Source organism: Symphodus melops (assembly GCF_947650265.1).
Source record: "Symphodus melops genome assembly, chromosome: 2".
NCBI classification, from domain to species: domain Eukaryota; kingdom Metazoa; phylum Chordata; class Actinopteri; order Labriformes; family Labridae; genus Symphodus; species Symphodus melops.
The window spans coordinates 7,701,044-7,715,479 of record NC_136692.1 but is presented as its reverse complement, the minus strand read 5'-3'; the positions used below and the strand labels follow the sequence as shown (position 1 = coordinate 7,715,479).

At 41.9% G+C, this 14,436-nt stretch overlaps 1 protein-coding gene across 1 annotated transcript; it reads left to right on the top strand.

Moving 5' to 3' along the window:
- The first annotated feature begins 6,012 nt into the window (after positions 1 to 6,012).
- LOC306817342 (uncharacterized protein C4orf54-like) lies at positions 6,013 to 13,380 on the top strand. Its single transcript, XM_079334142.1, has 2 exons — positions 6,013 to 10,340; positions 12,776 to 13,380. Exon 1 carries the CDS (start codon positions 6,087 to 6,089, stop codon positions 10,314 to 10,316), a length of 4,230 nt encoding a protein of 1,409 aa, XP_079190268.1. The 5' UTR covers positions 6,013 to 6,086; the 3' UTR covers positions 10,317 to 10,340; positions 12,776 to 13,380.
- The last annotated feature ends 1,056 nt before the right edge of the window (positions 13,381 to 14,436 follow it).

The window sequence follows — 14,436 nt, the reverse complement described above, 5'->3', positions numbered from 1 at the left end:
AACTGTGGACTGTCTGCAGCTTTCAGCAAACTGTGTCTTGTAGTTGTATGCGTGCTGTGACATGAATTTACCACTAGAGGGCAGCTGCTGATAACCAACAAGTTGAAGTGTTTACAAAAGGAAAAATTAATTTTACAAACCTGCGCATTTTCATTTTAGATAAGATATTAATTCTTATCAGTTTTAAACGTCACTTTTGTTACTCTCTGCAACATCTATTCATTTTCTCTCTTCTTTTTTCTAACAACTTACATTAATGTATAAAGAACATCCTTGAATGAACATAATTTAACATCAGATATATGCTGTATAACATTAATATCACAAAGTCATAGCATAATTAAAACCTGCGCTAAATGCATTACTTAAAAATTAAAATGATGATTAAAGGGTTCGAAGAATGCAGCAGTAACAGTCATAATGTAAGAAGAGTTGATTTGCAAAAACTGATAGAAGTCGTTCTGAAAAACAGTGCCCTGAGAATTTTGATCAGCACTTTATGTAGAACTGTAAGTGATACAAAATCTGTTCTGGTGCAAAAACACAATGCAGGGGGAATTCTCACACAACTCCAGTCTGAGATATTACCTGAAATAAACAAGAAATAACACTTTTTTAATAACATTTTTTTTTTCAGAAGGGAGTTGACTTCTTTTGCAAATGAGCTCTTCTAAATTTTTGTGTGTTGAAGGTGTAGACAACAAAGATTTTCATCAGGTCTCCGTCTCTAAGTTTGACTCCTTTTTAAAAAAAATTAAAGGTTGATATTAGACTTCTTTCATTTGGTGGATTCTTTGGTCAAAAGCACATTATTTCTCCAAAATGCACAGAATCTATTTGGATTTCTACATCTGACCTCAAGTCATCAATATTTAAGGTTTTATTAGTGAGGTTTTTAGTGAGTTATCTGTTTAATCTGTTATTCTTTTCAAAGTGAACACTTTAATGTTGGGTTCTTTCCATTGTATACTTTGATTCAAAGACTTTTTATTTTGTTGAATTCCACATGTACCATTATTCATAGCACGTTTTCCCTGAACAATAGGGTTGTTAGTTGTTGCAGCAGGTCCTAACAAGGTGCTGACCTTTGCTGGGGAACCAGTATTTTATGAGCACTAGTGAAACCAAATACCCATTGCCAGAAGGGAGCAAACGTACATGACTGCCATTGCTGGCATAATTTAAGACAGCTCTGCATCTAGCATTGCTGTTTTTAGGCTACAGTATCCCTGAAAAACTCAGGACACGTGCAAGCTGAAACCAGATGACGCCACAGCAAACATCTCTTTGCTATTTCTTTCTAGACAACCAAGGTGTGATTGAGGAACTGAGAACACATCGTCTCTGCAAAATACCATCATCTCAGCTTAGGCCAAGCCGTCTGTGTTTCTCAGACATGAAATTTTTTTTCTCATTTTCACTAACACAGTGAGTGCCATACTAATATATTATCCTACTGTTTTGGAGTCTGCAAAGCTTTATGTACACAATAAAACCAACTTGCCTGTAAATATGCACATATCAAAAACAGCAAGAGTCAAAAGAGATGGGCTGGAACCTCAATACAGCTACTGATAGTTGTATGAAGACATGTGTTGTCCGCGTAACTTTAACACAATAAATTAATGCTCTTAAATTAACAATATGAAAGCTGTGAAGAAAAACACTGATGGTCAAATTCACGTAAAGTGAATAAAAAAAGTGCTTACATCTGTTGGAAAAGTTTTAAAGATCCCTCTGTTTTTTTTTTTTTAATCAGTCCTGAACTGTTTTCTTGGAGTCAACCAGTCGGGACTTGACTTCTTATTGAAATAGATTCACAAACAGAGGGGAAATACCTCCAACTTCATGTCAGGCCACACCTGCTTCAGACGAACCTGTGATTTTAAAGGCTGGAATAATGTATTTTTAATTTTATGGGGGTTGTATAATTAAATGAACTTCATAGAACATGATGAAATGTCCTACTAGCACAGCAATTAGTTTATGGACAAGTTACTTCTAAAAAAGGTTATTCATAAGTTGTCCAACCTTGTGAACCCTTAGACTAAAGACTGACGCTGATCATTTTTTACTCCTTAAGTGAATTGTCATTATCAGGGGTTTAGTGTAACACTGTAATCCCTTACATCCACTAAACTAGCTCACTTCTGACACTTTCACATCCAAAGATGATCCTTGACCCTTTGAACCATGAAACTTTTGCATGTCAGGAGGGGGGTAACGTGGAGAAGTGCGGCGTCTGGCTGCTGGTGACTGCTTCACAGCAGGTGTTCAAGCTCTAAAACTTCTCCTGTTCCCTCCCAGGAGCTGCAGATGACTCAGTGCTCGGTAGCAGACACTCACAGGGGCTGCGAGACAGCACAATCTTGCAGGAAACTCAAAGATATTAGAATAAGTGTTATGCATGCATTAACAAGTCTGTACTGTCTGTAAGAATCAAAAATGTATTTCATGTTATCTCTTCAACAAACAACCCATTAGTTGTATGCTAATAAGAACATTACAAAGGGTATAGTATTTTATGTTAACATAAAATGCAAAAATAATTCATTGAGTTTTGAACAAGAAAATCATTCACAGTGGAGTGACGTGCTCTTTTAGGTAGGTTTAAGACCAGCCGTGCTGCTGTGCTTGGTATCGTCTGCAGGGGTTTAAAAGTGCATTCAGAAAGACCTGCAAGAAGGGAGTTGTAATAGTCAGTGCTTGATATCATTAGAGTCTGCACCAGGAGCTGTGTACGCATGTATTTCTTAAAGATGCAAAGCAATATTGTTGTACATTGTAGTTTATTCAATTCTTCTGCCCAAGAAATTTGCAGATATTCTCGATTTTAAAATGTATTCTTTCCATAATCTCACTTTGATTTAATGATAATAAGTGCCATGAGGACAGATGTTAGTTTGTTGTAGTCAGAGCAGGTTGGACACATTTATAATGTTTTAAAATACTTCAAAATACTTGAATGAATCTTCAGGCTCCCCATAAGTTCACACCCATCGGAGTATGTAAAGAGCTTTGAAGTCTCGAATGTTGGCTCTGAGGGGATGAACAACTGTGTGACCACCACTTGTCAACTCGGAGAATCTGTCACTGTAAAATCAACACTTGTTAACGCTACAAGATTTGCTGTGTTACTGTTTAACTTGACCTTCACAGTCAAACTGTTATTTTTAGAGCCGGTACATTTTGTGTATGAATTCTCAGCGGTGACTCAGCTCTGAATCAAAATCTGATGATGGTGGGTGGGGTCAGAGCCCGGGTTGAAAAGGTTCTCACGTGGACTGTGGGTGGCGTTGATTAATGGCGCTCATGATTTAACACCTGCTGTTTTAATGTAGCCACTGTAAGAAACTGATCTCAACTATGCTTGCGTGAGCGCTGTCCCCATTTTAAATAGCTGCCTAAATTTATCACCTTTGTAGAGGCCAGTTCGACCTGCGTGATCATGTTTTGACAGGGAAAGAGAAAATCAAATGTTTTTCGAGAAAGCAAAAATCACAGGCCAACATGTGTCCATATTAGGTTTGTTAGGCGTGTATATTTATCTTAATGAGGTAAAAAGAACATGCTGTCCTGATAAATCATAGCTTTTGACATGTCTATAGTTACTTTGCTTCATCAACATTATCGTTCTATCATTTGATAATGCCAAGCTACAGATTGAATACAACATTTCACAGTATAAAAGCACTGATGCTTCATTAAATTAAGTCATGGCCTTAAGTAGTTCACTGTTTGTTCCTACAAATCAGATACAGTTACAAATGCAGACAGATCATATGTCACAGCAGAAGAAGACATTCTGAACAGCAAATTACAAGTGTCATAAGCCAAGTCTTTCTGTGCAGAAAAAAGAAACACTGTAGGAGAAGAGTTTCATGGTATGGTGTTGGTGCTGCTTATTGCTAAGTAGGCAAGTGTGTGGACTTGTTTTCTGCTGTGATTGGGGTCTCCTGAGGACCAAGAGAAGGGGCAGCAAGCAGTCTGTATACAGTTTATATGTTGAAGAAGATAATTAGTCAGTCCTCCTAAATGCTCTTTTTTTTGCTCAATGGTAGAAAAAGAGCCTCTTCTTTCCAACCCCTTTCATAAGAAATCAGCTCATGTACCTGTCACACTGACATGGGACATGTAGACGGAGCTACGAATCCTTCACTCCATTGTTTGTTCAACAGGATCAGAACTTCCTGCCACAGAGAACCTAAACCCAAAGTGTCTATACACAACTCTTTCTCTCTGATGATCAAGAAGTACACACATGTCACCTGCTTCATCCCCCGTCTCTAGTGACGAGTCCGAGAGGAAACAGGAAGCCGAGGAAACACCACACAGGTCGACATGTTGAGGTCGACCGACAGGAACGAGAAGAGTCTGAGTTGAGGTGCTTTTCTGCAGATGTAGGGTGGAAAAACAGATTTATGTGTTCAAAGTGTTACAAGAAGCACCGATGAGACACTCCATAGCTTAAACAGAAACCTCTGTTTTTTATTCAAATAAAATGTTGTTCCTTTGCAGTTTAGTGATAAGTATGATGTCTACTTGAAGTAAACATGGAAACTAACAATAAGCCAACTTCCTTAAAATTGCTCTAAAGATCTACTTATGTTATTGCTCTCAGTTTGTTTCCGTTGCTGATTGAGATCCAGATTATTTCTAAGAGCTAACACCACCTTACTCCCACTGATTGTAAAAGTCGGAGCTGAGGGTGACAACGGCTTTATACTGGTGGCCTCTGTCCTTGATATTACTGTCAGTGTGCCCTCAACATGAAGCAACTGTTGGCCCGACCCCTCCCTGCCACATACCATCAATGCGGCCCCGTCCAGAAACAACACTTGTGTCTCCAACACTTTGACAGAGACCTAATAACGAGATCACAACCACGCAACACAGCATTCTTCTCTATTGTTCCCAACGCTGTTATCCAATCCTTCATTTAATTTGTCCAAACTCCCACGAGTCTCTCATGGCCTAATGGATGAACGAGATAATACATGGCTGACATGAATCTCAAGCCAAGCCTACAGCCGAATTTATAAATTCTCTTAAGTGACTGGCACCAGCTGGTGTTGAATATTTCACTCAGTCAAGGAAAGGCAGCTGTTTTAGAGACAGGGTCTCACTGATGGCAGGTTAGGCCTTACACATACTATTAGTGCAATTATTGAGTAACTTACTCCCTTATCAATTCAACAATATGACACATATTTGCATTTTTACTTTGAATAACAGTCTAATTTGAGCTGAAAATTTAGTTTATTTTGACGATTTTCCAAGTTAACATTTATGACTAAAGACACAATAATCTTCAGTTTTACACTGTGGACTTGGGAAAACAGATTCAGCTTTTTTTAATTAGTGGAAACATGGCAGTCCAACTTCACAAACTGCTACACAAATGTTACTTAATAAACCATTAACTTTAGATTTGATCACTAAAGGTAAGGCTTCCTGATTGTTGTTCCTTTAACTTGAAATGTTTTTTACTTTTATGATCTATAATGTTGTTAAAAACGTTCCTTTACAACATTTTATAGTAATCATCTAAAGTAATTGTCTTCAGCTGCAGTTCACTTTTTTAGTGCAACTGAAGCTCATTATTACTCAGACAAACTCATGGAACTGTGTAAGAAAAATTGAAAATGTAAAAATCTTGTAAAATGGATTGAAGTTCGCTTTTCAGAGCCAATAAAAAGTTATTATTGGGGACACGTTAAAAGTTGCAGTAATGGTAGAAAAAGAACAATTCTCAGAAAAAGTGAATAAACTTGGGGAGCTGTTCTCCTGAGAAAGGTGCTGAATCTTTGCGCATTTTGGAGGCAGGTTTGAGCAGGCCACATGCTTGTTGTAAAAGTTTGATCGTTAAACTCTTGCGACACTCACACCACAGAAAAACCATCACGATTTATTTGGGACTCCCCCCGTCTCTCTCTCTCTCTCTCCCACTCCCTCACCCACCCACCCACCCACCCACCCCCTCCTCCTCGCTCGCAGTCCTCTTGTCCCTGAAGCCCGCAGAGTTTTCCGTCCTGTGTCGGGATAACATCGTAAACGCGGACCACCTGACGGTAAGACCGGACTAAATGGAAGCAGCAGAGGAAACTCTCACTTACCGAGATGACACCGGACTTTACAGGAAGCTGCTCCCAGAGGACAAAGAGAATGAAACGACGGACAGAAAGAAAGGCCACTCCGCAGAGACGAACAGCGACATGTCCAACTACGTGGATCTGGACATGAAACCGGACGGCGCAAAAACAGTGAAAGTGACTTTCACTGGCGAGGGAAACCAGCTGTCTGTTGTGAAATGCGAAAAAGGAAAGAAAGAGGAGCATGACAAGGAGGTTAAAATCATTTCAGAGGATTTGTTTGAGTCAGAAGACAAGCGGGCAACCGATCCATGGCATGGTTCAGGTGACCCTGCTCTGGAAACTCTGATCGAACTTCCTGACACGGATCCGGACTTTGAGAAAGAGAAGCAGTGCCGGACCGAGCCAGACCCGAGTGACTGCAGTGAAAGTGAGGAGCTCCAGTACACAGACATGTATCTGAACAGTAAAACCGAGTCTGACGACGGTACCAGCGCGGTTCTATCCGACCACTGCGACTCCGACACCGTGGAGGACGAGTCCCACTATATCACGACGCATGAGATCCAGCTGACCGAGCTCGACCACGATGTAGATTACGACCTGGGCCGAGGAACCTGCTGGGATTTCGAGGACAACAACCTGGTTTACTCTTTTGTGGATTACGCGTCTTTTGAGAGCGACGACACGCAGGAGGGGACTCTGATCCTGGAGGGCAGGAGCCAGGCGAACGCGCAGTCTAATCTCGGGGGAGCGGTTGTCAGCACGGAGCAGGACGAAAGTGATCTCTGTGACTCGGATAAATGCGCCAGCTCAGATGAAAGCGTGAGTAAAAATCAACGTGGAGACACTAATAAGGGAAAAATTCATTTATCGATTAAAACATCCTCCAGGGCGGTGAACGAGCCTGCGAACATCTTTGACAAAAGCACCTGTGGGTACACAAAACACTTTGGAGACAGGAGCCAATTCTCCTTTGTGAGCTCTGGCGCCAGTGCGGGGCCTCTGCGCGATAGAGCTCAGTATTTCATCCCTGCGCCGGGTCGTCAACACCTTGCAACCAAACTGAGAAGGAAAGATATTAATGAGTATTCCAGCGGCGCGTCTAGCTCCATCAGTGAGCTGGATGACGCCGATAAAGAGGTGCGTAATTTAACCGCAAAGTCTTTCCGGAGCTTGGCATGTCCATACTTCGATGCTATTAATCTTAGCACCTCTAGTGAGTCATCGATGTCGGAATATGGGCTAAATAAATGGTCAGCCTATGTGGACTGGAACTATGGAAACATAACCCGAGGAGGAGAGCGCGGCGTAATGACGCACAAGTCTTCAAGCGCAACATTGGAAATGAATAAGACTGTGGACAGTAAGAGACATGGTAAGTCTGTTGCCGGCGTAAAAGCTCCAAAAACCAAAATATGCACACTGAACAAGAGCACATCCCAACAATCTTCCTCTTCTGGCAAAAACGTTGAAGTGACGGATCAGGCACAGCAGCGTGGGGTCACACTGAACTTCCACTGCAATGTTGAAGCGCCTGAAGGTGCCAGACGTCCAAAATGCTCCAAGCATTCGCGATCTAATGAGATCACGGGGACTGTGTTGGCCAGATCAGGGTGCGAAATGCATTATCACCAGACAGACAATACAGGGGACACTCACAAAAGGGCCGTTTTTGCTTCAAGCCTCCTAAAAAATGTCATTTCTAAAAAGATGCAGTTTGAACAGGAGCTCAAAATGGAGAGGGGGGAAATCCGTGACTCACACCCTGCACTCTCGCCAAATTTTCAAGTCAAAGACCAGAATGTGTTAAAAGACAGACAGAGAGGAAGACATGCTTCAGAGTCAGGCTCAGGATTTAACTCTGTTGATGAGCAGTGCCAGGAGGGCAGCAGACCTCCTTCCTGTGATTCAGCAGAGGAGCAGAGGAGCAACAAAGCACCAGATGAGTTAGACAACACAGCTCCAAAAGCATTTATCTGCCAAAGTCAAACTAGTGCATTTAATAAATTGAAAGAATGTGAGACGGAAGCTCCAAAAGAGTCTGAATCCCCACCTGATGACCCACAGACCACAGCAAAGGAAACATTAGACACCAACAGCATGCTCACAAAACTTCTTTTTGTTCCAAGCTACCAGCTCCATTCAAAAAAGAAAGATTTTACAGAGGACCTTCCAAGCGGTGCATCTGTCACTGGTGCTCCCGCTGGCCAGAAATATGAAGAAGGCGAAACTGAAAAGGGCGGAAAAACCCCAGAGATAAAAATATGCCTGAGAAGTGTGAAAGAAAATAAAGGCTGCACACTAAATATCGCCAACCTTTTAACCCCCAAAATAAGTTACAATGCTGTTAACACATTCAGGGCTGCAGGTGATGCTAAATGCCACATTTGGTCTGCCTCAGATAAAATTCCAAACTTCACTGTGAGAGACATTAGAGACACGAAATGCAAGTTTCAAACACCAATCTATCGAGTGAGAGATGTGCGTAAACTGGTCAAAAGTTCATACCGCGTTGTTTCTTTGGATAACGCTGAGAATAAAAGCGCACCAGCAGCTGATAAACTTGAGGCCACAAAGGTGCCAGTTAAGCTCTCATTACCATCTCCTATTGTGATCAAATGTCACTCTGTTAAAACCAATGTTAAACAACAGGAAGCCGAGGTGTCACAAAAACAGACAGAGGCAGGCGTCATATCTGAAACACCTCAAGCGGAAACTACACAAAGCAGGGGGCCACCTGTTGCAGCAAAGCAGCTAAATCCTGACCAATCAGACGGCCAGGTGAATATTGAAAGCAAATTGTCGAAGCAGAGGCAGGAGAAGTTTGCAGGTGAGTCAAAAATCCCCAAACAGGCTGCTTTGGAAAAGCTCAAAGCTGCTGTCAAAACAATGGAGCAGCTTTATGTTTTTGATCGAAATGAATGGAAGCGCAAAAATCAGGCTCCACAGCAAATCACAGGAAGCCATGTTTTGTCACTGATTGCCAGCGAGGAGCATGAAGCAGAGGAGCTTGAAACAACAAGTCAGTCTGTGACCCATACCACAGAAACAAACCAATCACAGAAAGATAAAGGAGCTCAGAATATCATACATGTTCCCTACAGCGACGAAGCGTTCAAAACACAATCACAGCAAACCTACAGTAATAAAAGTGTCCTTCATTTTGGCAACAAGGCACGTGTTTGCATCACTTCCGTTAATAACTCCGTTCCACAACACTCGAAGCTGCAGACTTCCTCCTCTATGAAAAGCTTTAAGACACCAGCGGCTCCGCTCTCAGTTAAAATAGAGCCGCCAAAACTCGGCCAGGTAGAACAGGGAAAGGTCAGAATCACTCCCACTGATCCGGCTGTCACACAGCCCTGTGCAGACTCTGAAAACTACTTAACCATCCCGGGGCTCGGCTATACGAATGAAATCAAACGGCAGAATCCAGAGCCTGTTTCGAGAGGGGAGAGTTCAAATGTTAGCCAAATCACCTTCGGGGACAGCAAAACGCCTCCAATGATCATGGAGTACCCAGCCTCGAGTATCTACCATCATGGGAGGGCACACGTGGGAGGGCCTCCAGCAGCACAGCAGGTGTTGCGTATCTCTCCCTCCATCCCCACTGTGTCACCTACACCTTCTGCCGGACAGACAGCTCTGCAAACACAGCGCAAGATGCTTCTGGACCCCACCACAGGACATTATTACCTGGTGGACACCCCCATTCAGACCGCCACTAAGAGACTGTTTGATCCGGAGACAGGCCAGTATTTGGATGTACCCATGTCCCATTCTCCTGTGTCATCCATCACCCCTGTCGCCCCCATCACCCCCGTGCCCCTCTCTGCTTCCCCTCTGGCTCTGAGCCCAGGAGCATACGGCCCCACCTACATGATCTACCCCGGCTTCATCCCCTCGCCCACTCTCCCGGCCCAGGCCGTGTTGACACAGTCCCCCTGTCTCTTTGAGGATGCAGCTGTAGAGAAGGTTAACAACACAAGAAGTCCCAGACTGGACGCTAATGTACCAGGTCCAGAGAGTGCATACTACAGCGCAACAGGTGATGCTCCGTTAAAACTGCCTGTGAGCTTGGGACATGTGACCACCACTGGAAGTGCAGTAAGCTCTGACAGGAAACCAGTTATCAGCATCACTACGCAACAAGGTCCAAGAATCATCGCCCCACCCTCCTTTGATGGAACAACAATGAGCTTTGTAGTGGAGCATCGGTGACCAAGAAAACATCTCTTCATCCATGTGAGTGAGCTCTCATTTTACAACTTTTAAATCAGAGTTTGTGTAAAGGTTGGACAGTGCTGCCCTTCCCCACCCACTCCCCAGATGTGAAAGGCATGATATTTTATTAAACATTTTAATACGTCTCAATTAGCTATATAGAAACCTATTTCTATATAGCTATAGCACATAACAACATGACTAGAAATGTTACAGTACGTGCATTCCTCACTGTTGAATTGAAGTTACACTGAAAACAGTTGTATGACATCCTAATGTTTAGCAATTTGATTCAGCTTCGGCAAATTCGTCATAAAGGGAGGGATGAATAAAGTACATGAGTCGTGGGTTATTTCAAATTAAACATCATTTATTTAATAGTGATTTGAAATGGATTGAATCGGTTGAATTGACTTCTGAAACTACTCGTAGTTTAGAATCCCATTTAATGAAGAACTTAGTGACTCATCGGTTGCATATCCAAATGTTACTATAATTAAGAACAGTTGAAATGTAAATGTAAACCACATTTACTTTATACATTCAAGGAAACAAAGTTTGAGCTAGCGAGGAAGTCCTTTATTCTGTCAAGTTAAAACATACATTCACCAGGGGACATTTAAGACCTGTGTCATATGAATGAAATCATCTTAATTCAAGGAGCATATTTATTGATCATCAGAGGAAGATGGTTAGTATGTTGCAGATTAGCTTTAAAATGCTTGGGGTGTTTTTGCAAATAAACATATTTTAAAATATTTTGAACTCAAACTTAGAATTTTAGAACAGAAAATATCCTTTTTTTTCAACATTTAAATGTGGAAGAAGTAAACAAAACATTGATTCTAAGACTGCTGTTTAGGATTGACAAAACAAACACATGACAACGCTAACAATTTATTAATACATTTAAGATACTGCTACTGATAAATAAAATTACCAAGCTAATTAACAATATAATTAGACTCTCTTAATAGTTGTTAATAAATGATGCTTATGGTGGTGTCTCACTGCCAACACTCAAACATCATAGTAAAGGTCCTGATGTACCCCATGGGATTTCACATAGCTTTTATGTTAATGATGAAAAATCAGCAGTCCGGCTCGGCTGCTTCAGCAGTGGCATGTCAGTGTTAATAGACATGCACTAGCTTCATGACAGGTAACTTGACTCCTCTGAGCTGCCGCCAGGCATGCTGGGAGATTGGATTTTCAGCGGCGGCCTGCAAGTGAGTTCCCTTTTCTCTGCATTACACATCGTCGGGCTATTTTAATAGTGTGAGACGAGTTTGTTTACATGGTTTATTCTCGGGGTTAGGTGTCACAGGAAACTATTCAAGCGAGTGACACCTTACATCAAGTTATTCTTATAAATGTGTTAATTACGAAGATAACATTTCATTTCATTAATGTGTTGGATCTTTGTTCGTGACACTTCCTGAACATCTCCACCTTCCTCTTCTTGCATCATTATGCTATATACAAGTCAAGTATGCAACATTGTGATTTTACATTGTCATTTTCAAAGTACAACCAGAATCAAGTCCATCCCAGCTTTGGTTTTGTGATTCATGCTCCCTCCTTTGCATACTGTTTGTGTGCTAACAAATGTGCGTATGTCAAATTATTATCAAGTCCACATAGAAATGTTTTGTTCAGTTTATCATCCAGAGGACATTTCTGACAAAGTTTTGAAAAAGTTGGATTCGAAAATAGTGAACATGTACTGACTGAAGCAAGAAAACAAATGGGTGAACTTGTTGACTAATACACAGTCAATTTACTTTGGTAACTCGAAAATACAAAAAGTCCTAAAATTATGTACAGTATAAACACACTTAGAAACATGTTACAACATTCTTAGTTAATGTCTCAGAGGAGTAATACAACTGCATAAGCATGAAGGATAGGCCTAGCACGGGGTCGAGTAGTGGTTTGAAGAGGAACATAGTGTGTGTGTGTGTGTGTGTGTGTGTGTGTGTGTGTGTGCGTGTTAGTGTGTGTGTGTGTGTGTGTGTGTGTCTGTGGTGGGGGTGTGTGCTGTGCGGCGGAGGAGGGGGCATGGCTGGGATAGTGAGGCAGGAGGAAAAGGTCAGGCAATGTAAAGTATTTGTTGTGCTGATGCAGGGAGAGGACAGCTGCTCGGAGAGATCAGATGCTACTGCAGCTCCAGCTTGGAAGCGAGTCTGTAGGGGCTGAGATGGGGTCAACTTTTTATAGCCCCCTCCCCCTCTGCTTTTCCCTTAATGGGGAGGAGGAGGGAGGGGTGCACTGTCGTCCTCCAACACTCCTCCGTAAACAAATCAAAAAGCATGCCTCCATTAAGGGTGTAGGCTGGCTGTCACGGATTCAGGATCTGTGATGAACCCAAAAACTAAATACTGTTTTCTACTCTAAACACATGTTTTCATTGAATCTGATTTTAACACCCGTTGTATCTCCTCTATCATCTCTAGATATCTCTTCTGAAGAATCTGCCTACATTCAGCGGCAGTGCTGGTTTCTTCCTCATCCCGCCACCCTACCAGTGATTTACTCCCCAGGATAACTTCAGCCAACAAATTTGTAACCCCACTTTTCCCTGTTACTTATCTCTTAAGCAGACCCTTCCATTATCTGTATGCATTGTAGCACTTTGCAGGATATAGGCATCGAGCCACATCCTCAGGCTATTGCTGTGCCATTGTTTTATGAATCTGCTTTGTATTACTTTCCATTTAGCTGCTGTCTATAACACTCTTGAAATGCTGTTTGAGCCCTGCAACATGACAATTTAAAAGGAAACGAGGCAGGTTTTCTATTACAGTTGTGTCAGCAGCCAAGCCACTATTTTATTATTTTGAGTTATATGTTACTGTGTGTTTAAAGCAAGACTATGCAGGAAAAAAAACAGATCCTGATTGGAACATGTTACCATATTACTGTAACAAACTGACAGTATGACAGTATGGTAACATGATGTCTCTTGTTGTGCTTGTGTTTCATCTGTTGTAGGATTTAACAGACAAGTCTTTCAATGATTGTCCTTTAAATAAAATAAGAACTACCCCTTTAAATTCCATCTGAAGTGAGGTTATTGATGACTCCTTCATGTGATCTAATCATGTTATAAGTACTGATGTCTCAAGAACAGCTGGATATGTTCTGGCTAGTCAGGGCTCTCTCAAGTATTCCCTTGTTGCGATATATAGAAATACAAAACATATTCTTGCAGTGCAAAAGAATTCTCCCCAAACGCTGCCATTATACAGGCGGACATTTGATAGAATTCCCTTTTCCCCCTGCATGCCAGGAAAAGCTTGGGGCCTTGAATCATATGATATTAGGGTCACCTGTCCTTGTGCTGATGACAACCAAAGAACCCACTGGTACACATCAGTGGTGGAGGAGGTCGTCAGACTGTGAAAAGGGTCCTTTGCCCTGAATGATGCATAAAGCAGAAGATACATAGCAGTAGGTAATAAGTGCCAATGCTTTGATAAAAAAAAACAGGATGAGGGGAGTATTCAAGGAAGCAATGGAAAATGACTGCCAGAGGTTCTGCCAAACTGTCAGATGACTGGAGGTAAGGCTCAGTCCATGACGCTTACAGGATTAGAGCTGTTAGCCAGCACCAACAGTGTCGCTGGACAGTAGAAAGGACACTTTGGGACCTGACTGACATAATTTACAGAAGGGGGAGAGCTTGGAGGCTTTGGGCAAGCCTTGTTCATTTTAGTAGCGGTAACTTGGTAGTCACAATGCACCTGGCGAGGATGAGACTTGCGCTTAGATGCTGAAGGCTCTGGTGATTGTGGGGATGCCTCGTCAATTTCATGTAATGTCAGAGACAGTGAATATATAGACGAGCAGACTGAGGATAAACAGCAGATTTACTCTATTTAATGGGAGTCACTCAACCACCCGGGGAAAGCTTTATCTGCATTTAGATGCCAGGTCTCCAATTATGTGGATGCTGTACTAGTTTGGTAAAGAGATAATGGAGCCTGAAGGCAACACTTGATTTATCAGACGATCAATGTACCAACCCTCCCATATAGTCATTGACCTTAGGTGATGGCAAAAAGAGACAATGAAAACAAATGGCCATATGAATTCTTTGTAAAAGAAAGTATAG